The sequence below is a fragment of the Hemitrygon akajei genome, chromosome 3 (assembly GCF_048418815.1).
Source record: "Hemitrygon akajei chromosome 3, sHemAka1.3, whole genome shotgun sequence".
Lineage (NCBI taxonomy): Eukaryota > Metazoa > Chordata > Chondrichthyes > Myliobatiformes > Dasyatidae > Hemitrygon > Hemitrygon akajei.
The window spans coordinates 173,320,781-173,347,569 of NC_133126.1; the positions used below are offsets into that span (position 1 = coordinate 173,320,781).

Genomic DNA, 26,789 nt, shown 5'->3' on the forward strand with positions numbered 1-26,789 from the left:
TGCAACAATTTTTGTCAATCTAAGAATTTGAAGGTTACAAACAATTAGACAAGGAGACAGTTTAAATTTTTATTAAAATTGATTTAAACATTACAATTTAGGAATTAAACCTAAAGTGGTTTCATTTATTTGACACAATGGCAGTTGAAACAAACAAAGCTAATAGTCATTGAATACTACCTCATGTATCTGAAGGCAACAGCTTCATTAATTCAAAATGTACATGCAAAGACAATGTAAACTCTAGAATTTCTGTCTTGGTTCTGGAACCCTCTGCATCTGGACCAGCTTTCCAAAACCACCTCTTCCGGCATCAAAATCAGTCCTGTATTCGTCACGCACCTGCATGGAAAATAAAAACAGTGCAACTATTTGTATATTGGTTATCAGGGGTATAACTTGTTAATTCCTCCTTACTTTCTTAGCCAATTATGAACCAGTACATTGAATATGTCTTGTCAAATCAGGCTTAAATATTTGCAAATAGTATTTGTTTTAAACAGGAAGACTTTGCACTATTAAAAAACAAATTAGAGGACATCAGAACAAAATGTTGAGCATTCACTTGAAACTGTTCAGCCGAAGGGCTTGTATCCATAATGTACTGTTATACGATTCTAACAAAATAGGATATAACAGCACAATGCTCATTTTTAAAACAACTTAAGTCAATTGGAATTGATACTAAAGGAACCAAACTACAAAGCAAATCAGAAACCTAAGCAGAACAGATCTGTCTCCTGACTGACTCACTGAATATTTCCAGCGCTAAGTTTCTACTGTTATTAATTTTACCAGAATTTATACATAGTCTACTGTCAGTGTTTATAAATGCAAAATCATGTTCTAGGGCCAATAAAAATAAACTTTAGCACTTGACAATACCATGACTAATTTTGTTTTTGTTTCCAGCACATTTGTTTTCATGAAATTTAACCTTTGATTGCTTTTTAGCATATTTATATTCTTTGAAAGTACAAATTCTCTCAGCATTAAAAAGCTTCACTTGAATCCTTGAAGGATACAATTTCATTTCTCAAGAACACAAAATATCGAAATACCACATACCTGACCGCCAGATTTTCCTCGACCAAACTGCCTGCCTTCCCTGAAGCCAGTATCCCAATCTGTTCTGATAATGCGATCATCCAAACGTGTTCCGTTAATAAACCTCATACAATGTTCAGCATCAGCACGTGTGTAATATCCAATTCATTCATTAAGAAAAAGTCAATGTTTAAACAAGAACTTATGCATAAGTTAGAGAAATATCATTTTTCTTTTAACTTTCTTAAATGACAGAATGTTAATGTATGAAAATCCTGTATGTTGAAACTTTAATAGTCAAGCCCCCTTGGGATCTGAACTGCGCCAAACCTTAGAAATTGCCCCCACCCCATCATCTTCCTCTAAGCAGGAAAACTGCTCTGCTTCAGTGTAGACACTCCCGCGTCACACAAAGGGTTTTGAACAGTCCATAATCTTAAGTTTCCTAAAGGCAGACATGCTGTCTGCTGAGATCACTAAGGTTGCTGTAGGTTAGTACAGATCTTATTTAAAATTTGTTAGTATAGATCTAAACTACAAAATCAAAACATGCCAGACCACAGATAAACAGATTACAGTTTCAACATGCAATACACTTTTTGACTCAAGGGTTAATATTGTAAAATTGGTGTGTGATCATATGGACGCATGCAATTTAAAGTTCTTAGTTCTGGTCCCTCCTGCTAAAAAGGAAAACTCAAATCTTTGTACTCCTCTAAACCTCCCATGAGCAAAGATCCTAATGGATACAGCATAGAAGACATCATTTGGCCTGTAAATTCTATGCAAGAACAGAGAACAATCCAGCTGCCCCCACTCCCCAGACTTGCAAGTTTTACCTTTACATGTTAGACTGTGCTTTCCAGGCACTTCATCAAAACACATCACAGTGTGATACCATCTTCATTCTATGTTTGTAAACTCTTGCCCTGTTTAATAGTCATTAATAGCTCAACTAAAAATTCAAAATTATTTTTGCTAGCCTCTGGTATTTAGGGATACAGAGGCAAGGTGATTGATAGTTAGTTCCCTGATTTACAATTATCATACAAAAGGACAGAAACTACTTGCAGTGCTATATGGCCTTTTCCTGTCCTTATCCCAAAACCACTTGAACCAACACCCTTGTACATATTCAGCTATATAAAATGATGTACCTTATAAAGCAGTGGGTTCAGGGAACATACAAAATAAAAACTAGACACACAAAAAGATACTCCACAAAACAGAATCCACATGAAGTTTTCTTGATTTTATCCAGGCCCATGATGATTCTCTTGACATCTCCACTTTTTGAGAAGAGCTCATAGATCTGTTCTTCAGTTGTGTAGAATGACAGATTCCCAACATAGAGAGTACAACTGTATCTCAGCAGTCTGTCCTGCTCATATCGGCTTCCCTTAAGAATAAATAAACATTAAAATTTAAGGATATAACAAAAAAAATATTCTGTACAATAAATCTACATCTAAAAGAAAAGCTTTTGACCCCTTGCATATTAAATCAAAAATGCAGAAACAAACTAAAGGTTGTGAACTCCCAGGGCAAAAGCTCCCCAGATCATAAGAAATAGGAACACGAATAGGCCATTTGGCCTGTCAAGCCTGTTCCACCATTCAATTAAGATCATGGCTGATCTGGCCATGGACTCATCTCCACTTACCTGCCTTTTCCCCATAACCCTCAATTCCCCCACTGAAAAGATCTATCCAACCTTGTCTTAAATATATTTATTGAGGTAACCTCCACTGCACTGGGCAGACAATTCCACAGATTCACCACTGGAAAAAGTAGTTTCTCCTCATCTCCATCTTAAGTCTACTGCCCCGAATCTTGAGGCTATGTCTCCTGGTTCTAGTAAATCTGCCAAGCTGCCAAAAATAAAGTTGGCTGCCTCTAGATACACTAGGCACTGCCTGAATTGAAGAAGCAATCTACGACTTAAAAATGGTTATCCAAATCAGTTTTCAAGTTCCACTGCCAAACACACTGACTTTCTATTCTTCCTCAAGTGAGTGGGCAAAACTATGTTCAAAAGAGCACTGGAAATGCACCTGCACATCACCAGATTACAAATGCTTGAATGTACATCCCATAAATACAAATGAGCACACATACATTCAAAACATATCGGTTCCTACAAAAAGCAGTTTCCCATATGCACTGGACAAATGAGAATCACTGACAATTTCATGATATTTGATGTTTTGCTGCAAGTCCGGTGCAAGACACACATGAAAAAAGAAATCACAGAATGGAATAAAGGGTGGCGGTGTTCATGGACCAGAAATCTGATGACAGAGGAGAAGCTGTTCCTTAAACGATGATGACCATCTTCAGGCTCCCATACCTCCTCCACAATGGTAGTATTGTGCCAAGGGTACATCCTGGATACTGAGGGTGCTTAATAATAGATGCTGACTTTCTAAGGCACCAACTTTTGAAGATGTCCTCCATGGTGGGGAAGGTTGTGTCTTTGATAGAGCCATCTGAGTCCATAACCCTTTGCAGGCTCTTGTGATCCTGTGCACCAGTGTTCAGAATCCTGATCCAACTAGTTAGAATGCTTTCCACAGTAGGTACTCACCCCTTCCACCACTGACTCCTCACTGAGGGTTAGTTTGCATTTTTTTTGATTTCCTCTCCTGAAATCCACAATCAATTCCTTGTCCTTGCTCATGTTTGAGTGCAAGGTTGTTGTGACAGCACAACTCAATCAGCCAATCTATCCTCAATGCCAACAGCTGTGTCATTGGTGAATTTATAGACGGTGTTTCAGCTCTGCCACGCCACGCAGTTAGGATTGTAAAGAGAGTAGAGCAGGTGGACTAAGCATGCATCCTTGAGATGTGCCTTTGTTGATCATCAATGGATGATATTACACCTGATGAGAAGACAACTCAACTCTCCTGCCACTACAGTTATCTTAACAAAGCAGTGAAATACAAACTGTAGAGTTTCTCTGTGGATCAGGTAATAGCTGGGATTGTTTCTATACTGAGAGCAGGTAATTGTGCAGTATAATCATTACAGTATAATGCCATTACTGTGCTACTCAAAGTAAAAGAAATTGATGGCAGTGCATACAAAAGGGGAACTATCACAATGGAAATTAAAATTAGGTTTCGATCATTCAACCAAACAGTAGTGTAAAATATAAAACACATATTTTGTGCATTTTAAAGGATCAAGCTTGATGCAACCAACAGCAAGTGCTGACCACACTACAAAGTGCACTTCTTGATGCTTTAGCTCTAATAAGGATAATTAAGAACTAATCATTGGGTCAAATGCATTCAATGTGGATAAGACTGGATTATATTAGGAACATATTCCTGGACATACATTTAGAAAAGGAAGAAAATGGTGATCCAGGACATCAAGCAGCAAATGAGAAACTGGCCCTATTACTTAGTGGAAATACTGCCAGAGAATGCAAACTTAAGCCTTGTTTATCAGTTCAAGAAACTTCAAACTTTTAAAAGAATTTAGAGGGCATCTCTTCCAGTCATCCGAAAGTCCAACAGAATAGCACAGTGACATTGGCCCTTTGTGAAGACCATAAGACAAAGGAGAAGTCGGCCATTCAGCCTGCTCCACCATTTCATCTTGAGCTGATCCAATCTCCGCTTTAAGTCCCATTCCCCCGCATTCTCACCATAACCTTTGATGCCCTGACTACTCAGATACCTATCAATCTCTGCCTTAAATACACCCAATGACTTGGCCTCCACTGCTGCCTGTGGCAACAAATTCCATAGATTCACCACCCTCTGACTAAAAACTTTTTTTCGCATCTCTGTTCTGAATGGGCGCCCTGCAATCCTCAAGTCACGTCCTCTCATACTAGACTCCCCCAGCATGAGAAACAACTTTGCCACATCCACTCTGTCCCTGCCTTTCAACATTCAAAATGTTTCTATGAGGTCCTCCCTCATTCTTCTAAACTCCAAGGAGCACAGTCCAAGAGCGGTCAAACGTTCCTCATATGTTAACCCTCTCATACCCAGAACCATTCTAGTGAATCTTCTCTGAACCCTCTCCAATGTCAGCACATCCTTTCTTAAATAAGGAGCCCAAAACGGCACACAGTATTCCAAGTGAGGTCTTACCAGTGCCTTATAGAGCCACAACATCACATCCCTGCTCCTATACTCCATTCCTCTAGAAATGAATGCCAACATTGCATTTGCCTTCTTCACCACCGACTCAACCTGGAGGTTAACCTTGAGGGTATCCTGCACGAGGACTCCCAAGTCCCATTGCATCCCAGAACTTTGAATTCTCTCCCCATTTAAATAATAGTCTGCCCATTTATTTCTTCTACCAAAGTGCTTGACCGTACACTTTCCGATATTGTAATTCATTTGCCACCTCTTTGCCCATTCCCCCAATCTAACCAAGTCTCTCTGCAGACTCTCTGTTTCCTCAGCACTACCGGCCCCTCCACCAATCTTTGTATCATTAGCAAACTTTAATCTCCTACTGAAGAGCAAGTGATGAAGCTCTTAAGAAACTGAAAACCCTGAGAATGTCACAGAGGTACTGAAGAGCTCATTCACAAAGGTAATGTGGATGGAATTCAGAAATTGGATAGATACAATTACACTGATGGCATTGCACTATATGCCTCCCAAAAGCTACCAGGAGGTGGAGGAATAAATGTGTAGGCAGATTATGAAAAGGTACCAAAAAAAAAAACAGGGTTGTCATCGTTGAAGACTTAACTATTGGAACCTCCTTAATACAAAAGCCTTAGAAATCTCTCCATATCTTCGGTGCATACAAGAGAGGTTCTGGAAACAATAGGAGCGTGTAACAAGACCTAGCTTTGGGAAATGAGCCAGGCCAAGTAACCGAATAATGGGTGAATATTTTGGCACAACACATAATAAGAGACAAAATTCAATCTTGCAATAAGTTGCTAAATTGAGAGAGGACAAATTACAAAAGATCAGACAGGAGCTAAGGGGTGTTGACTGGTAGCAACTGATGTCAGGCAAGTCTACATTTGACACATGGAAGTTGATCAAATACCAGCTGATCAGAGTTTAGGATCAGGGTCAGCAGTAAGGATAAGAATAAGGACGATAAGGTAATGGAACAAGGGTGACCCAAGAGAGTAGGGAAGAAAAATTAAGTGCAGTATAGTATAGCACAAGAACAGGCTCAAAATGATGAGCGAATCAATCAAATTAATAATCAAATGGCAACTAAACTAATCCCTTCTGCCTATACGATGTCCATATCCTTCCATTTCCAGGAAGGTGTCAATTTGGGTTATGCTTCCCCCTAGAACTCTGAAATATAGAGGTTTGTAAAACACTTCAAAAGCTTCTTGAATTTCATTTAGCTTACTTTTTTTAAATCACTTTTGTTCTTGGATCCCTAATTATATGAATCGTATTTTCTACTATTTTTTTAAACGTTTCCACGCCAATATTTTCATAGATTTAGATCCACTTTCATTGTCTGTTTCAGAAACATTAAATTTTTCTTGATTTCTTGTGTAGCCAAACTATTAATTTCATTCCTAATTTTTTTAATTTCCTCTAATGTATCCTGTGCCAAATTCAATTTGTTTTTTCCTAGTTCCTTCAGCTTATTTTGTAATTCCTCTAATGTTTTATTCCTTATTTTTTTCTCATAATGAAAATATTGCTATAATTTTCCCTCTTAAGACAGCTTTCAGAGTATCCCATAGAATGGTAGGTGAAACCTCTCCATTATTATTGAATTCTAAGTAAAGACGAATTTCTTTTTTAATTTGTTCCTTAAAATAGGTATCATTGAATAGACTTTAATTTAGTTTCCAAATAGTATTCTTTGGTTGTAGGTCAAAATCAACAGATAAGTATATAGGTGCATGGTCACTTACATCTATTGCCCCAATTCCACAGGTGTTTATTTTGTCTTTATCTTTTCCAAATGTTATGAAATAATCTATTCTTGATTATACAGAATGGGGGGCAGAATAATGAGTGTAATAATGAGTGTCAGGGGAAAAGTCCCTCCATATATCAACTAGACCAACATCCTCAAAAAGAGTGTTAATTTTCTTATGCAAGGACTTCGTTTCATAGGCTTTTCTATTGGAAGAGTCTGACTTTGGTTGTAAATGTAAATTTAATTCTCCCCCACTTATCAAGAGACCTTCTGTTTCCATTACCATAATATTAGTAATTTTCTGGAAGAAACTAATATCACTTCCTGGGGGTGCTTATATATTCAATAGAGTAACTGAATTTCCGTCTATATTCCCCCCTTACCGGAATATATCTGCCCTATTTATCTCCCATTTCGAATACTTCTTCAAAATTTAACTTACTTGAGATGAGAATAGCAACTCCTCTCCTATGTCCTGATTTATAAGGAGAAAAACAAATTAGTTTTCCATGCTCATTATCACTTAAGTGAGTTTCCTGTAAATACTACATGGGCTTGTTCTTTCTTCATTTTTGATAGAATTTTACTGCATTTGTTTGGATTTAACAGTTGATTGACATTACCAGAAATTAATTTTACTTTGTCCTTAGCCACGTGTATTTATCTGTCAGTATCTCATTGAAATCAGCAGAATAAAACTTAATTGATCTACTCCCTGAACAAATAAGAACCAAGAAACGCGAATAAAAAGGTAACCAAGGTGTGATTCCAAGGCTGAGGTCTCTAGGAGATGACCCTGGGTTGAGCTAGAGAAAACGTCTAGCCATGAGGGATAGCCTCTCCTATCTGTGAGTTGAGGGCCCCCACTGCATACCCATAAAAGTAGGTGTTCTAAATCTATGTTTGTTACGCAGAAAAGATTTCCCTGTGCATTCCTCCCATGTATATATTCTCATTTAAGTGGGGAAAAAGGAGTGAATGAATAAAAAATAAAATAACAGTAATATAAAATCCACATTGCAATATGTATTTCTTGAGATAAGTATAGCACTGTCAATTTTGCTTCTGTTTAGCTTATCAACATTTTTGAAATTAGTCAGACCTAATGGCTCTTCTGGAGGAGGTGAGGGCTGTCTTCTGAAAACTCAGTTTCTTCCTGATATTCTTCTCTCACCTTCCTCCCGTCCCCTGCTTCCTTGATTCTCTATTTCCCAAGCAGAGTGGGATAGCTGCCCAGCCAGGCTTTCCCTCAGTTTGATCACGCTGACGGGAAACCCTCTGGCCTTCACGTCTGCAATCGCCTCTTCCACTGTCTGATACAGCCGCGTCCCGTCTTCATAAAACACTCACAGGTTAGCAGGGTACAGAGTCTGGAAGCTAATCTTTCTTTGCTTTAATACTCGCTTTGCTTCAGAATATTCCTTACGTTTCTGCAGGATCACTGGGAAGTAATCTTGATCAAAATATATTAATTTCCCGTACAAAAATACCACCTTCTTTCCCCGGGCCTTGCACAGAATCTCTGCTTTGGTTTTGTACTAAAGGAATCTAATTACTATTGACGGTGGCTTATCTTATGTCTCCAGAAGGCCTCGGGACAAGTGTGTGGTGTGCTCTCTCAATGTCGAGTTCCGTGGTCGAAGAAATCTCCAGCGTGTCCCATAACAACTTTTCTACAAACTCCACCATAGTCAACCCCTCCGCTCCTATGGGAACATTATATATCCTGATATTCTTCCATCGTAACCTTCCTTCTTGGTAGTTCATTTTCTTGTTGATTTAACATTTTTATCATCTTACTTAGCATCCGTTCAATGTTTTGAACGCGATCTTCCACCTTTTCAATTTGTGTCTCTGCCACTGCTATTTTTTGATTAACGTTGGTGAGCTCTGACTTGATATCATTTAGTTGCTGTTTTATGCCTTTTTGGAATTCCCGTATCTCTTACAGAATTTTTATTAAAGTTGCCGCTTCATCTGAACGAGGCCCAGCATCAACCTCACTACCACGTGTACGCATAGGAGAGCCGCTCGTTGCCCTCTCGTCCACAGGCTCCGCAGTGATGCTTTTTTTTTGTCTCCATTCCTTCTCCCCATTCTTGCCCCCTTTGCCAGTTCAGATATTTTCGAAAGATCTTGTATTTGGTGGATTAATGGGGCAAAATAAACATTTTTCCAGAGGAGCTATTATTTTAGGCTGCCATTCTGGATGATGACATCACCAGAACCATCAGCTTGACATACTTTTCTTGACTAAATTCATCACCTCCCTCAACAGCCAAGGTTCTCTTACCTTGCCATCTTTGTCCTTTCTTCTGACTAGACCATACTGTCCTGTACTCTATGCAGTGGTCTTTAAATATACTCCACACGTCGGATGTGGACATGACCGAAAACAACTTCCCAATTAACTCTCTCCAGTTCCTGCTTAATGCTCTCGTGATTTGCCCTCCAATTTAACTATCTCCCACAAGGTCTCTGTAATGGCCACAACATCATAGTTCCATGTAGTGATCTACATTCTAAGTTCATCCGCCTTGTTTATGATGCTCCTTGCATTACAATAGACACATCTCAAACCATCTAGCTGAGTGCATCTTTACTCCATCATCTGCTTTTTCTTCCTCACAAACTCTCTACAGGCTGTCTCTACTTGTGCACCATCTTCTGCCTCTTCACTTCAGTTCCCACCACTACCCCCTTCAAATCTAGTTTAAACCCTCCCTAATAGCATTAACAAACCTCCATTCCAGGATATTGGTTCCGCTCCAGTTCAGGTGTAAGCCTTTGCACTTGTACAGGTCACTCCTTCCCCAGAAAAGATTCCAATAATCCAAGAACTTGAAAACCTGCCCCATTTCCTCAGCGACTCATTCATCTGCACTATCCTCCTGCTCTAACCTTCCCTAGCTCACAGCACCGGAATTAATCTGAAGACTACTACTTCGGTGCTGATGCTCCTCAACCTCCTTCCTAACCCTACTGTGCAGGACCTTTACCCCTCTCCTGCCTACATCATTGTGTGGCGTGTGGCCAAGTGGTAAAGGCGTTCGACTAGCGATCTGAAGGTTGTGAGTTTGAGCCACAACCGAGCTGTAAGTGGGTACCGGCTGGGGGTTAACCTCGCGATAGACTGGCGTCCTATCCGGGGGCGGAGTCTCGTACTCTCAGTCGCTTCACGCCATGGAAACCGGTATAAGCACCGGCCCGATGAGCCTAGAGGCTCGGGACAGACTTTGACTTACATCATTGGTATCAACATGTACCACGACCTCCAGCTGCTCAGCTTCCCCTTCAAGAACATTCTGCAACTACTCAGAGACATCCTGGACCCTAGGAGGCAACACACTATCTTGGCGTCTCTTTTGCTGCTGCAGAATCTATCTGTCCCCTATGACTACTGCTCCGCCTGACTTCACCCTATCCTTCTGAGGCTCAGAGCCAACCACAGTGGTATTGGTCTAGCTGCTGCTGCATTGCCCAGATAGGTCATCCCCTCAGCAGTAATCAAAAGGGTATACCTGCTGCTGAGGCCACAGGGGACCCTGCACTGACTTCTTTCTCCCTTTATCTCTCTTGGTGTTCCCTGAATTATGCACTCTTGTTGTAACCACCTGCTCAAAAGTCGTATCTATCAAATGCTCTGCCTCCCGGATGATCCCCAGTTCATCCAGCTCCAGCTCCTTAATGCGGCCTTTCATGAACTGGAGTTGGCTGCACTTCCCGCAAGCTTAGTCATCGGAGACCATCAGGTTCCATGAGTTCCCACATCCTACAGGAAAAGCATTCCACTGCCATATCTGCCATCCTGTCTGTTCTGTACAATGGGCAACCAAGACCAAATCTTCCAACCTGTGTCTCTGGCCTCAGCCTCTTCTCGTCAAAGGCTGACACTCCCACTCTCACTGCTGGCCCACTCCCAACAATGGCCACCCCACCTGTACTTTTATTTACTTCGAAGAGCTCTGTTCCTGCCACTGATTGGGCCTCCAGAATGTCCGAACACCTGCAAAGCTCTCCTTTTATTCAAGCTTCACTGACCTGCTAATAACCTCCTCAAAGGAGGCCCAATCCCACCGCTGATTGGGCCTCCGGAATGTCTGAATGCCTGCGAAGCTCTCCATTTGTTCAAGCTTCGCCAACTGCAAGTACCCTCCTCAAAGTGCTCTGTTACCACTGCTGATTGGGCTCTGGCCTCTGAAAATTATATTAAACATGTCAGGCGAGTGAGATTTTTTTGGGCTCCTTGGCACTCATTCTCCAAAGTTCGCTGTATGAAAAGACTTTTATATTTCCCAGTTACAGCTTTTGTGTGGATCAGTTTTAAGGAAGTTAAAATCAGAATTGGCCTATATGAAAGAAAGCAGGACAGTACTCAAGCAGGTGCTTTGAAAGCCAAACAATGCTATGAATTGTCTTTTGCAAGCAGAACCAGGAAAATCCCTAGGTATTTTAGGCTTACTTTAAGAAAAAGGGGAAAATTATTGAGAAGCTAGGCCCACTCAAGCATTAAAGGAAGGAATGTGTGTTTTGAGTCAGTAAGTGGCATTAGATAATTACTTTTTGTCAGTATTTATCAAGAAGGATTTCCAGGACAGTGAAGACAGAGTGAGGTATGCTAATATGCTGCAACATCTTGAGATTAAGGAGGTAGTACTTGATCTTCTGAAGAGCATTAAGGTGGACAAATCCTCAGGGCCTATCAACAAGTATCACAATATTTGATTAAGGAGCTTAAGTTAAAGGAACCCTGAGGAAATAATGATCATAATATGAATGAATTCACTTTGCAGTTTGAGAGGAAAAGATAAAGTTAGTTGCTTCAGTAGTACAACTGAATATAATTCTGAGTAAAGGGAACTACAGAAGCATGTGAGAGGAGTTGGCCAAAGGTGATGGGAAAAGGACACCAACAAGGATGATGGAAAAACAGCTATGAGCAGAGTTTCTGGGAGCAATTCAGAAGCCAAAGGATAGATCCATCCCAAAGATGAAACGGAGGATGATGCAACCATGGCAGACAAGGGAAGTCAAAGACAGCATAAAATGCAAAAAAAAAAGGACATATAATAAAGCAAATATTAGTGTGAAGCTTTTAAAAACCAGCAGTAGGCAAGTAAAAAAAAGCCACAAGAAAAGAAAAGATGAAATATGAAGATAAGCTAGTCAATAATATAAAAGAGGATACCAACAGTTTTTGCAGATATATAAAGAATAAAGGAGAGGCAAGAGTGGATACTGGACCGCTGAAAAATGATGCTGAAGAGGTAGTAATGGAAAAGGTAGTAAAAGAAATAGCAGATGAACTTAACAAGTATTTTGCATCTGTTTTCACGGTTGAAAACACTAGCAGTAAGCCAGAAATTTGAGAACGCCAAGGGGCAAAAGTGAGTGTGGCTGCTATTACCAAGGAGAAGGTTTTATGGAAGCCACATGGTCTAAAGATACATAATCAACTGGACCAAATGGAAAACATCCCAGGGTTCTGAAAGAGGTTGTTGAAGGGATTGTGGAGGCATTTGTAATGATCTTTCAAGGATCACTAGATCTGGAATGGTTGCAGAGGACAGGGAATTTGCAGATGTCACTCCACTCTTTGAGGAAGGGAGGCAGAGGAAAGGAAATTGTAGGCCAGTAAGCCTGACTTGAGATGCTAGAGTCCATTATTAAGGATGAAGTTTCAATGTACTTGGAAGCACATGATAAAATAGGTTATAATCAGCATGGTTTCCTTAAGGGGAAACCTTGCCTGACAAATCTGTTGGAATTATTTGAGGAAATACCATTGTCTATCCTGCTTGTTAAGTCAGTGGATGTTGTCTACTTGGATTTCAGAAGGTCTTTGACAATGTGCAGCATATGAGGCTGCTTAATAAGAACCCATGGTATTACAGGAAAGATACTAGTTTGGATAGAGGAGACAAAGGGTGAGAACAAAGGAGGCCATTTCTGGTTGGCTGCCAGTGACTAAGTGTTCTACAGGGGTCAGTGTTGGGACTACTTTTTAAATCACATTATGTCAATGATTTGGATGACAGAATTGATGGTTTTGTGGCCAAGTTTGCAGTTGATACAAAGATAAGTGGAGGGGCAGGTAGTGTTGAGAAGCAGGGAGTCTACAGAAGGACTTAACAGAGGAAAATAATGTAGGGAAGTGTATGATGTCACACTTTATTATAAGGAATAAAGGCAAATCATTTTATAAACGGAGAATTTTTTTTTTGAATCAGATGTCAAAAGGGACTTGAGAGTCCTTGTGCAGGATTCCCTAAATGTTAACTTGGACGTTGAGTCTGTGGAAAGGAAAGCAAATGCAATATTAGCATTCATTTCGAGAGAACTAGAATACAACAGCAAGGATGTCACGCTGAGGGTTTTCAAGGAACTGGTTAGACTGCATCTGGAATATTGTGAGCAGTTTTGGGCTACTCATCAATGCAAAGATATGCTGGCATTGGAGAAGGTCCAGAGGAGGTTCACAAGAATAATTCTATGAACGACAGGATTAATGTACGAGAAGCATTTGATGACTCTAAGCCTGTACTTGCTGGAATTTAGAAGAATGAGGGGGGATCTCAGTGAAACCTATCCAATGTTGAAAGGATGTGGAGAGTATGTTTCGGATAGTGGGCAAGTCTAGAACCAGATGGCACATCTTCAGAATAGAGTGACATCCATTTAGAACAGAGATGAGAAGGAATTTTTTTCGTCTGAAGGCAGTGAATCTGTGGAAAACATTGCCAGAGAGCTGTGGAGACTAAGTCACTGGGTATTTAAAGGAGAGGTTAATGGGTTTTTATTCAGTCAAGCATCAAGGATTAAGGTATTATGGTAAGAAGGCAGGAGAATGCAGATGAGAGGGATAATAATTCAGCCATGATGGAAGAGCAAGCTCAATGGGCCAAATAGCCTCATTGACAAAGATCTTTTGTGCCCTCACTAGTAACAGGTAAAGTCCCAAAGGAATGGACAGCAGCAAACGTTATTCAAGAAAGAAAATCCATGTAATACGGTGCAGTAAGTTTAATGTCAGTGGTAGGGAAGCTACTGAAGAGAATACTGAGGAATAGGATTTATGCACATCTGGACAGATATAACCTGCCTTAAGGACAGTCAGCATGATCTTATGTGGACTAGATACAACTCCTAACATTGAGGTTTTTTTTGAAGAGGTGACAAAAGTGCTTGAGGTAAGACAGTGGATGCTACCAACATGGACTTCATTAGGGCATTTGAGAAGGTCCCTCAAAAGGTAGGTGGATTCAGAAGACAGAAGTGCAAGGGGTCCAAGGTGAATTCAGAACTGGCATACTCAAAATACATAATAGGAGTTGAAGGATTTTATTCTGGCTGGAGCTGCAAATGGATCATGGGGTCCAGGTCCTTAGTCGACTGAAATGGATAGAGTGAGAAAGGTGGAAGGCGTGCTTGTCTTCATTCTAAGCTCCAGCTATAGAAAACATTAAATCAGATCACACTTTGGAGTATTCTGTGCAGTTCAGATTACCTCGCTCAGAGGAAGGATATGGAGATTGTGGAAAAAGATACATAAGTTTACCAGGATTGGAGGGTATGACCTATAAGGGGTATAGATTGGATTATTTGGAGTATTCTCCCTGGAGGAAAGGAGGCTGAGAGGAGACCAGACAGAGGTAAGATAATAGAAAGGCTTAGATAGTGTAGATGGTCAAATATGTTCCCCAGGGTAGAAATGTTAAACACCAGAGTAATAGTCTTAAGGTCCCCGGGAGGGCACATTTAAAAGCCATGAGGGGAAAGAATCAGGCAGTTCCGTGAGGTTTAAGATAGATACTTGAATATGAAACAAATGGAGTGATATGAATCATAAACATGAAGACAGTTACTATAATCAGCATCAAAATCAGCACAACATCACGGGCCAAATGACCAATACAATGCAGTATTGTCCTACATCTTAAAGGGAGAAGAGGGTGCAGTAGTGATGGGGACTCAACAGTCAGAGTTGGTTCTGTTGACGTGAATGGGACATCAGAATGGTATGTTGCCTCCCAGGTACTAGGGTCAGGGATGTCTCAGATCAAGTCCACGGCATTTTGGAGGAGGAGGGAGAGCAGCCAGATGTCTTGGTACATATTGGTACCAACCACATAGGAAGGAAAAGCAAAGAGGTCCCGAGAACTAGAGAGCTAGACAAAGCCAAGAAGGACCTCCAGGATTGTAATTTCTGGATTGCTGACTGCACCACACACCAGTGAGGGTAGAAACAGAATGATATGGCAAATTAATATGTGGCTGAGAAGCTGGTCCAGGGGGTAGGGTTTCAGGTTCTTGGATCATTGGGTCCTCTTCTGGGGGAGGTATGACCCGTACAAAAGTGACTGGCTGCTCCTGAACCCGAGAAAAACCAGTATTCTCATAGAACATAGAAAACCTACAGCACAATACAGCAAACACAAGGAAATCTGCAGATGCGGGAAATTCAAACAACACACACAAAATGCTGGTGGAACACAGCAGGCCAGGCAGCATCTATAGGGAGAAGCACTGTCGACGTTTCGGGCCGAGACCCTTCGTCAGATCCTTTGGTCCACAACGCTGTGCCAAACATGTACATACTTTAGAAGTTACATAAATGTACATAATTTAGAAATTTCTAAGCTCCATGTACCATGGGCAGGTTTATTAGAGCTGTTCAGGAGGATTAAACTAATTTGACAGCAGGGTGGGAACTGGAATGAAGGGACTCAGAATAGGACAGATAGTAAAAAAGCGAAGACAGCAGGCAGGCAGATGATAGGACAAAATTGCAGACAACAGAGAGTATCAATGCTTTAGCAATGCAGAATCAAAAAGGATAGTAAATACAGTACAGGCTGTCCTCGGGTTATGAACGAGTCCTGTTCCCGAGTCCGTCTTTAAGTCGAATTTGTAAGCAAGTCGGAACAAGTACATCTGGTATTATTTAGCGTCAGTTAGTCAAATGTTTGTCTTAGTATATAGTATATATTTTACCTTTATACGCATATAAAACACTTAAGAAACATGTGTATTCCAATAATTAAACCACTGCATTGCTTAGTAATAATTGTAGCTTTCATCGGGGCCTTTCACATGCTCCATTATTCTCACTTTATCCTTTAAAATTGTTCCGATCGTTGACCGACTGTAGCCTACCGCTTTTCTAATGACCGATGGCGTTTCACCTCTTTCCGATAACTTTATTACTTCCACTTTATTTTCAATTGCGATCACTTCTCGTCAACAGAACAGAAACACTGTGGGCGGCGGATCCCGAGCTCCGCTGAGTCCTAAGGACCACCGCACTGAAATCCCCGGGTCCACTGAGACAGGTTAAATGGGACAAGTGGGGGCTGTGCTGGGTTTGGGTATTTGATCCGCCACAATATTCCACGTGGGAATTTAAACTGGAGGTGGCAGTGTTTTTTTTATATGGCCAAGTTGCAAGTTCATCATCAACCCGGCACGGATAGTACAGGAGTCACTGGATCGACAGCAACCCGGCACGGGAGCTGTCTGTCACTGGATTGAGTTCAGGAACCTCTGTTCTCCAGCCCGGCTCTGATCTCACTGCGCCACCAGCCAACTGGAACGGTGGGGGGGGTTCAGGGTGAATCTTGCTAAGAAAAATTTAAGCCAAATACAAAGTTCCACACTCACAGTGTCAACAGCAACAACTTAAAATGGCGGACAGCATTCTCCTTCCTCAGTTCGTAGGTTATGAGTTGTCCATAAGTTGGACGTTCATAACTCAGGGACTACCTGTACAGGTTTCCCCTGCTATCCGAAGGTAGAGCATTCCTATGAAACAGTTTGTAAGCCAAAATGGCGTAAAGCGAAGATGCAATTACCATTAATTTATATGGGAAAATTTTTGAGCATTCCCAGACCCAAAAAAAACTACAAAATCAAACCAAATAACACATAAAACCTAAAATAACACAAACATATAGTAAAAGCAGGAATGATACGATAAAGATACAGCCTATATAAAGTAGAAATATTGTATTACGGTGTAGTTTCACTTATCAAAATCGGGAAGACAGTGAGCCAAAATTGATTTGGAGAAAAAGAAATCTGCACCTACATGCATGTGCACGTACACATATACATACGTACACACATGCGCACACACTGCCCGCACAAGGCTTCACAGTCATTGTAGTCTTTCTCGGGGTAAACACACGTATAAAGCAGGCGTCATTTTTTCGTAAAAGCAAAAATCCTCTTTGGTTAGCAAAAACAGGTACTAACGTAGGTCTTTCTAACAGTAAGCTGTCGTAAAGCAAACGTTCAAAAAACGGGGACCACCTGTACTCAAAGTATTATATGTCAATGCATGGAGAACCTGAAATAAGGTGGGTGATCTTGTTGCACTATTACAGATTGACAGGTATGATGTTGTGGCCATCACTGTACCATGGCTGAAGGATGGTTGTAGTTGGGAACTGCATGTCCAAGCTTACACATTGTACTGGGAGGGATAGGAAGGTAGACAGAAAAGGGTGGCATGCTAGTAAAGAATGGCATCAAATCAGTAGAAAGATGTGACACAAGATCGGAAGATGTTGAATCCTTGTGAGCTGAGTTAAACTGAAAGGGGAAAAAATCCCTGATGGCAGTTATTTACAGATGTTGATCACAGATTACAATGGGAAACAGAAAAGTCTGTCAAAAGGGCAATGTTATGATAGTCATGGGAGATTTTAACATGCAGGTTGATTGGGAAAATCAGGTTGGTAATGGATCTCAAGAGAGCGAGTTTGCTGAATGGCTATGAGATGGCTTTTTAGAGCAGTTTATCGTTGAGCCTACTAGGGGATCAGCTATACTGGATTGGGTGTTACGTAATGAACTAGAGGTGATTAGGGAGTTTAAGGTAAAATAACCCTTAGGAAGCAGTGATCACAATATGATTTGAGTTCAACTTGAAATTTGATAGAGAGAAATTAAAGTTTGACATAGCACTATTTCAGTGGAGTAAAGGAAATTACAGTGGTATGAGAGAGGAGCTGGCCAAAGTAAATTGGAAGGAGATGCTGGCAGGGATGATAGCAGAGCAGCAAAGGTGAGAATTTCTGGGGAAAATGAGGAAGGCACAAGATAGATATATTTCAAAAGGAAGAAATACTCAAATGACTAAATAGTACAACTGTGGCTGACAAGGGAAGTCAAAGTTAATGTAAAAGCAATAGACAAGACATACAACAAAGCAAAAATAAGTGGGAAGATAGAGGATTGTGAAGCTTTTAAAAGCCTACAGAAAGCAACTAAAATAATCATTAGATTAAAGATGAAATATAGCAAACAATATCAACATGGACAGTAAAAGCTTTTTTAAGTATGTAAAAAATAGAGAGATGAGAGCCAATACAGGAACAGGACCTCTAAAAAAATCAGGCTAGAGAAATAATAATGGGGGCCAAGAAGATGGCAGATGAACTAATTGAGTATTTGGCTTTAGTTTTCACTGTGGAAGACACTAACAGTGTGCCAGATGTTGAAGGGTGTGAGGGAACAGAAGTGAGTGCAGTTATTCTTACAAGGGAAAAGCTCAAAGACCCAAGGTACATTAGTCACCCAGCCCAGATGAACTGCACCCTAGGGTTCTTAAAGAGGTAGAGGTAGAGATTGTGGAGGTATTAGTAATGATCTTTCAAAAATCACTGGACTCTGGCATGGTGCCAGAGGACTGGGAAATTGCAAATGTCACCCCACTACTTCAGAAAGGAGGAAGGCAGCAGAAAGGAAATTTTAGACTAGATAACCTGACCTCAGTGGCTGGGAAGATGTTGGAGACAATTGTTAAGGACGAGGTTAAGGAGTACCTAGTGACACAAGATAGGACAAAGTCAGCATGGTTTCCTCAAGAGAAAACTTGTCTGACAAACCAGCTGGAATTCTTTGAGGAGATTACAAGTAGGATACATAAAGGGGATGCAGTGGATGTTGTATATTTGGACTTTCAAAAGGCCTTTGACAAGGTGCCACACAAGGCTGTTTGCCAAGTTAAGAGCCCAAGCTATTACAGGAAAATTACTAGTATGGTCAGAGCACTGGCTGATTGCTAAGGAGGCAGCCAAGCAGGAATAAAGGACCCTTTTCTGGTCGGCTGCCAGTTACTAGTGGTATTCCGCAGGAGTCAGTGTTGGGACCACTTCTTGTTATGCTGTAAACCAATGATTTTGATGATGGAATGGATGGCTTTGTTGCCAAGCTTGCAGATGATATGAAGATTAGTGGTGGGACAGGTAGTACAGATGTCCCCCACCTCTTTACAAAGGTCGAGCATTCCTATGAAACCTTTCTTAAGCCGAAATAGCGTAAAGCGAAGAACCATTAATTTATATGGGGAAAATTTTCGTAAAAGCAAAAATCCTCTTTGTAATGCGAAAACAGGTTACTAATGTAGGTCTTTAGTAAAAGCAAAGTGGCGTAAAGCGAACAATCGTAAAGCGGGGACACTTGTAGTGAGGAAACAGATAGGCAGCAGAAGGACTTAAGTCAGATTAGAAAATTGGGCAAGAAAGTGGCAAATGAAATACAATGTTGGAAAATACATGGTGATGCACTTTGGTAGTAGAAATAAATTTGCAGACCATTTTCTAAATGGGGAGAAAATCCAAAAATCTAAGATACAAAGGGACTTGGGAGACCTTGTGTATAACAACCTAAAGAATAACTTGCAGGTAGAGTCAGTGATGAGGAAGACAAATGCAATGTTGGCATTCATTTCAAGAGGTCTGGAATACAACAGAAGGGGTGTGATGCTGAGGCTTTAAAAGATGCTGGTGCAGCCTCACCTTGAGTATTGTGAACAGTTTTGGGCTCCTCATCTGAAAGATATGCTGGCATTGGAGAGGGTTCAGAGGAGGTTCACAAAGATGATTCCAGGAATAAAAAGGGTTATCATACGAGGAATGTTTGATGGCTTTGGAGCCGGTACTCGCTGGAATTTAGAAGGATGCGTTGGGTTTGCTTTCAAACCTTTCGAATGTCGAAAGGCCTAGATAGAGTAGATGTGGAAAGGACGCTTCCCATGGTGGGAGAGTCTAGGACAAGAGGAGCATCCATGTCAACCAGATGAGGAGAAATTTCTTAGCTTGAGGATGGTGAATTTGTGTAATTTGTTACCAAAGGCAGTTATGGAGGTTAAGTCGTTGGATGTATTTAAGGCAGAGACTGATAGGGTCTTGATTGGACATGGCATCAAAGGTTACGGAGAGCAGGCTGGGGAGTGGAGCTACGGAGGGGAAAAAAGGATCAGCCATGACTGAGTAGTGAACCAGACTCGATGGGCCAAATGGCCCAATTCTGCTCCTATGACACGTAGTCTTATATCCTTTGGCAACCTTCTAGGCAATCCAAAAACACCACTGATCTTGAAAGTTAAAATTTAGGGCTTTATTGTCATTGCTCAGGACTATGAAATTAAGGTTCAACTCCATTCAGTGCAAAACAGCATACTAGTGTAATGTCCTGATTCACATCTTTACTGTTATGCTGTAGGTATTCTATTTAGCAGCTCTGTTCTGCTTTCAGCCTATTTGGGTTATTGTTGAAGATAAGGGATGATGTGGAATGTATTCCATCCAATTAGCTGGAGGTTTTCTTGGTGAGGGACAATAAGGTTGGTCTTACACTTTTGTTCAAGAGGAAATGATGAGAAAAGACACTGGGGAGAACAGGTCGTAGCATACGATCCGGTGGGAGACCCGTTTGTCCGAGGTGGATTGCAAGTGACGTTTGTAAGGTGGTGTGGGCATTCACACTGATTGAGGGCCCAGCGCATGAGTGACAGAAGTTCAAGATGAGCTCCAACTTGTGCACATTTGACTGTTTAACTAGAATGGGCCCTTTCCTTTTTGCAATTCTTTACTAACCTTTTAGTTAAGATGCATAAATATAATTCCTCTAATCATATGCAGTGTACTGTCTGTTATATCGTGGCACTAATTTGTAAAGGATAGCAAATTACACAGCATCCACACAAACTAGGGTCTGGGGTGGGATGAGCCGTCTCAATCTCACGAGTTTGGTGGGACTTGAAAGTGTCTTCCCTAGACTTACGCAGCCAAGGAAACCAGAGTGTTTTACTGGCAATTCAATTAATAAAAACACAATGTTTAGATTTGAAATAATGTCCAAGTTATTTAGAATTACATCTAAGTTACAACTGAATCAAAAACAAACATAAATTTAAAAAACCAGTGGATGTCCCATTCAAATATTGTACATGCCTATGCCCATTTTATAAAATACCATTACATATAAAATAGCATTAAGGATTAAAGCTGAAACTTAAAAAAACAAAGCGCTCTGAAATGAAAGGAAGGTAGCTGCCCCACTTAAATATAAACACTGCACATGCCTGTGTATTGCACTTAGAGACTGTCCATAGTGCCTATGGACAGTGGGTGGGTTGGGTGGCATTGTTCAGTTGCACAACAGCCCTGGGGAGAAATGAAACTGTTTCAGTCTGGATGTCTGTGCAGAGATGTTACGGTACCTCCTGCCAAATGGTTGGAGATTGAGTAGGTGATTACTGGGATGGGATGAGTCCATCACAATGTTGCGAGCCCGCCGTAGACAGTGTGATTTGTAGATGGCTTCCATATCTGGTAGATGTATCCCAATGATGCTCTGTGCAGTCCTGATCACTCGTTGAAGTGCTTCCCGGTTGATCTTGTTGCAGTTAGTGTACCACACTGTCATGCAGTAGATCAGTATGCTCTCAATGGCACATTGGTAAAAGTGTACCAGCAGCTTTTAGAGCAGATTTGCTCTCTTTAAACTCCCAAGATAGTATGCTGAGCCTTCCCTACTATCCAGGAGATGTTAGTGGTCTGTGATGTTCACTCCCAAGAACCTAAAGCTGCAGATCCTTTTTACTGATTCACGAAGTAACGAAGCTTCTTGATTTCTTGAAGTCGATAATCATTTCTTAAAATTTTTGACGCTGAGTGAAAGGTTATGGTCATTGCACATTTCAAATTGTTTTTGCAAATTTGTTTCAAGCATCTCCAAGTTTGCAGATGACACGAAGCTGGGCGGCGGTGTTAGCTGTGAGGAGGATGCTAAGAGGATGCAAGGTGACTTGGATAGGTTAGGTGAGTGGGCAAATTCATGGCAGATGCAATTTAATGTGGATAAATGTGAGGTTATCCACTTTGGTTGCAAGAACAGGAGAACAGATTATTATCTGAATGGTGGCCGATTAGAAAAAGGGGAGATGCAACGAGACCTGGGTGTCATTGTACACCAGTCATTGAAGATGGGCATGCAGGTACAGCAGGCGGTGAAAAAAGCAAATGGTATGTTGGCATTCATAGCAAAAGGATTTGAGTACAGGAGCAGGGAGGTTCTACTGCAGTTGTACAAGGCCTTGGTGAGACCGCACCTAGAGAATTGTGTGCAGTTTTGGTCCCCTAATCTGAGGAAAGACACTCTTGCCATAGAGGGAGTACAGAGAAGGTTCACCAGATTGATTCCTGGGATGGCAGGACTTTCAAATGAAGAAAGACTGGATCGACTAGGCTTATATTCACTGGAATTTAGAAGATTGAGGGGGGGATCTTATTGAAACGTATAAAATTCTAAAGGGATTGGACAGGCTAGATGCTGGAAGATTGTTTCCGATGTTGGGGAAGTCCAGAACGAGGGGTCACAGTTTAAGGATAAAGGGGAAGCCTTTTAGGACCGAGATGAGGAAAAACTTCTTCACACAGAGAGTGGTGAATCTGTGGAATTCTCTGCCACAGGAAACAGTTGAGGCTGGTTCATTGGCTATATTTAAGAGGAAGTTAGATATGGCCCTTGTGGCTAAAGGGTTCAGGGGGTATGGAGAGAAAGCAGGTACAGGGTTCTGAGTTGGATGATCAACCATGATCATACTGAATGGGCTACTCCTGCACCTATTTTCTATGTTTCTATGCATCTCCCCCCCCCCATATGCTGCTTTATAGTTATTTACAATTAATCCAATCATTGTGGAGTCAACTGCAAATTTGATGATGAAGTTGGTGGCATAAGCAAGGGCGCAGTCATGGATGAAAAGAGTGTAAAGGAGTGGTGCAGAGTCAGGGAGGTTGATGTGCCTTTGTCTGTCTGAGTGTGATTTGTAAGAAAGTCCAGAATCCAGTTGCAAACTGATGTATTGAATCCCAGATTGTGTAGTTTAATGGTCAACTTGTTGGGAGAATGGTGTTGAAGGAGGAACTGTCAACAAAAAGCACTCTGTGTAGGCGTCCTTCTGCTCCAGGTCTACAGTATGTCATGGAGAGCAATGAAGATAGCGTCCTTGTTGATCTGCTTGCCTTATAGGCAAATTGGTGCAGGAACACAGTAGCAGGGATGGTATTCTTAATGTGGGACATAACTAGTCTCTCCAGGCACTTGGCGGCTATGGGTGGGGGGGGGAGGTGCAATGCAACTACTTTGTAGTCATTAAGGCACATTACTATTGACTGCTTAATGATTGGTATGATGGTTGATGTTTTGAAGTATGCAGGGACCACAGCAATGGAAGAGAAAGGTTAAAGATTTCAGTAAAAACCTCTGCCAACTGGTCAGGCAGTCCCCAAGGACCCGCTCGGGTATGTCATCTGGCACGTGTTGATACTGTGGAGAGTATGTCTCACCTTGTGTGTGCTCAATGTCAACGCTGTGTCCTCCTCAAGTGTCAAGGCCTTCATCAATTGTTCGTTGTTGTGCCTGTCAAACCGAGCAAAGAAGTTGTTTAGCTCCTCAGCTAGCATGGTGTCGCTGTTTGCAGGGAAGGAGTTCTTTCCTTTATAGTCAGTGATGGACCTGATGTATTTTGCACGCATCGGGGGTTGGTCCCATTACTGAAGTGTGTCTATCTGTTGCTTGAAACTGTACTTCAGTTTTAATGTCTCTTTAAATGCTTGACCTGGCTTCAACTTATGCTGAAGTGTCACTGGATCTGTTAGCAGCATCCCGAGACTGAGTAGGTTGCGGACTTCGCTGTTCATCCATGGCTTCTGATTCGGGAAGACAAGGATGTTTTTAAAATCGCTGGTAATATTGTCTACAAGGTATTTGATAAAGTGCAAGACCGTGGTGGCATATTCCTCCAAGTCAGGGCTTCCCACCCTGGGGTCCATGGGCATCTTGCTTAATGGTGTTGGTCCTGGCATAAAAAAGGTTGGGAACCCCTGCTTTAAGTCAATTCCTGAATCATGCAAATAGGTTCCAGTCTGTGCACTCAAAGCAGTCCTAAAGCAGTGAGATCGCTCCCGCAGGCCATTCTATCACTAACTTGATCATTAGTTTTGCTTTCCTTAATCACTGGTCCGAAGGCTAGGATTAGAAATAAAGACAGGCGGTCAGACAGTCCCAGGTGAGGGCATGGATAAGCCCTGTATGTGCCCACAATATTGGTGTAAACTGGTCCAGTGTATTGTTACCCCTTGCGGCATTTCATATTCCAGCAAAATTTAGGGAATACTGTCTTAATGTTGGTTTGATTGAAATCACTGGCTATGATGAAGGTACATCAGGGTGGGCAGACAGTTGCTTATTAGTAATATCTTACAGTTGTGCTAATGCTAACTTAGTGTTGGATTGTGCTGGAATATAGAGTGATGTGAAGTAAACAACTGTGAATTTGCTCAGCAGGTGGCATGAGATATTCCAGGTTGGGACAGCAATGACTCTCAATGATTTCAGTTTGTGCACTAGGCATTGTTAACATGAATGAATAAGCTACCACCTGATTTCTCACTGGAATCGTGCCTTCTGTCAGACTGATAGCTCAATAACTGCACAGGATACATTATGATCCAGCTATGTTTCAGTGAAGATCATTACACAGCAGTGTAGCAAATGCCTAGATGTGGCAAGTCTCATTCAGATTTTATCTATTTTATTAGAGACCGGGTATGTTATCTACAAGCCTACCAGAATTTCATCCAAATCTGAAGTACGTTATGAGTCTGAGATTTTCTTGTTCTACAATCTCTTCAGCCACTCAAACCAAATTTGTTCTGTGTTCCAATGAACAGCCTCAAACTTAAAACATTAACTGTTACTTCTTTCATAGTATTCTATCTTAGTTGCTAAGTGTTTACATTTTTTTAAAAACATTTTCCACGTTCACAATTTTAATTTCCATTCATTTACCTTCCTCAACACTCAATAACTGCTGATCCGATCATTGTTCTAGCTCCACGTTCCTGCCTATTCCCATAAACCGTCAAAACCTTGGCCCTGAATGCAGTAAAACTCCAATAATTCACTAAAATTTGGCTCACCAAGCATCTACTGCATCCTCTCCAACTTACTTGGGCTCTGGTTCTCATGCTCTCGTTACACTTGAGCAAAGAGTAAAATAGGTAGTCTCTTTACTACTACCTACGGACCCCATAAAGTATTCTTTTCACTAAGAAAATGCATAATAACGCCGCGTATAAATAAAATGAACTTAAAAAGTATGAATACGAATACCATTCACCGATCTGGAAAAGCCCGCCAATCCGACATCAAAGTGCCGCATTAACGGAGTATTGATAGATTAACCACCGCAATTCCCCAAAACACAGAATTATCAATATTTGCCTCCGTGGGGAGGGAGCCCTTCCTCCAGCCCCGCTCTACACTGCATCATGGAGGCGACCACCCTCGCCCAGGGGGATTGGGGGAAGGAAGCGTTACCCGAAAGTGCTGGTCTCGGTACTGGCTCAGCTCTACGTGAGAGTCGCTGTTGAGGGCATTCAGCAACACTGACATAACTTCGGCTGGGAATGGAACCTCGCGAACGCCGCAAAACAAACTCCACCACGACGCTCAGTACCGACCGAAGATTCGGGAAGCCGGTCCCACGCCAAACCAGTCCGTGTGCTCACCGGCTCCTTGCTTGTAGTTACCGGATACGCATGCACAGGCTCAGCGGCAGTTCAATGAGCAATTACACACGTGTAGAAATAACTAACATATGAGTTCCTTAATACGATCCGTTGCAAAGAAGTTGGCAAAAGAATTGCATCAAACCAGCAGCGCAAGGCCCTACGTAACTATCAAAGTGACGGACCGCCGCTGCCGATCACCGAGCGGTCGAGCGGTCCACATGGCGAGAGGAGAGGGAGGGCGCGCAGTCGATACGGATAGATCGAGAGCCGCCGGCTCCGATATGGTTCTGCGAAGGCTGCTGCTAACGTTGCTGAACAACGCTCAGCTGGTAGAGAAACTGTCGGAGACGCGGCCGATCCGGAGGGCGGCCCAGATCACCGTCAACGCTATCATGCGGCTCCAGCTGGGTAGCCGGGAGGCGGCCGAGCGGCTGAACCGCTCCGGGGCCCTTCGGCCCGGCACAATCGCCCGCAACCTCGGGGACCTGGGCCGGAGAGCGGCCCGGCTGAAGAACGCCTTGATGGGGGCCTCTGGGCAGAAGAAACAGAAGTAAACCAGGAGTCTTTCCGAGATCCCCAGTCAGTAGCTGGAGCAGGAACAAAGGTATCGTGGAAGGCTTTTCCGCTGGGAAGCAGAGCAGGAAAGAACTGTCAGGAGAGCAGAGGACGTCTGCATGGATCTCGGTATTCAACTTCTGTCACAACTTTTATCTCGACAAAGAGTCGGAAACAAGATTGAAATCACCTGCCAGGCCAAATCGTACACAAGACTACTTTCCTATGAGACAATATTGTGGCTTCACAATTTGTTTTGGTGTAAATTGTGTCAAGCATGATTAAAATATTTAAATACACTGAAATGTAAATAATGACAACTCAAAATTATGCCACTGAACAGTTCTTATTGCATGCGATTAGAACAGTCATAGACGTGGTGCTGACCCACTTACGCAATGTTACCGTATCCCCACCCCATCCACTCACACT

At 41.8% G+C, this 26,789-nt stretch overlaps 1 protein-coding gene across 5 annotated transcripts; it reads right to left on the reverse strand.

Moving 5' to 3' along the window:
• Positions 1-55: 55 nt before the first annotated feature.
• ncbp2 (nuclear cap binding protein subunit 2) lies at positions 56-25,938 on the reverse strand. 5 transcript variants are annotated; one of them, XM_073041355.1, is made up of 5 exons: positions 25,800-25,938; positions 23,574-23,646; positions 2,265-2,446; positions 1,069-1,207; positions 56-342 (listed from the first exon to the last, which is right to left on the reverse strand). In XM_073041355.1, exons 2-5 carry the CDS (start codon positions 23,625-23,627, stop codon positions 244-246), a joined length of 474 nt encoding a protein of 157 aa, XP_072897456.1. In that variant the 5' UTR covers positions 23,628-23,646; positions 25,800-25,938; the 3' UTR covers positions 56-243. The 5 variants fall into 5 exon arrangements, with proteins under 5 accessions (XP_072897456.1, XP_072897457.1, XP_072897455.1 ...); XM_073041356.1 differs by lacking the exon at positions 25,800-25,938 and adding an exon at positions 25,752-25,766; XM_073041354.1 differs by lacking the exon at positions 25,800-25,938 and adding an exon at positions 25,609-25,747.
• Between the last annotated feature and the right edge of the window lie 851 nt (positions 25,939-26,789).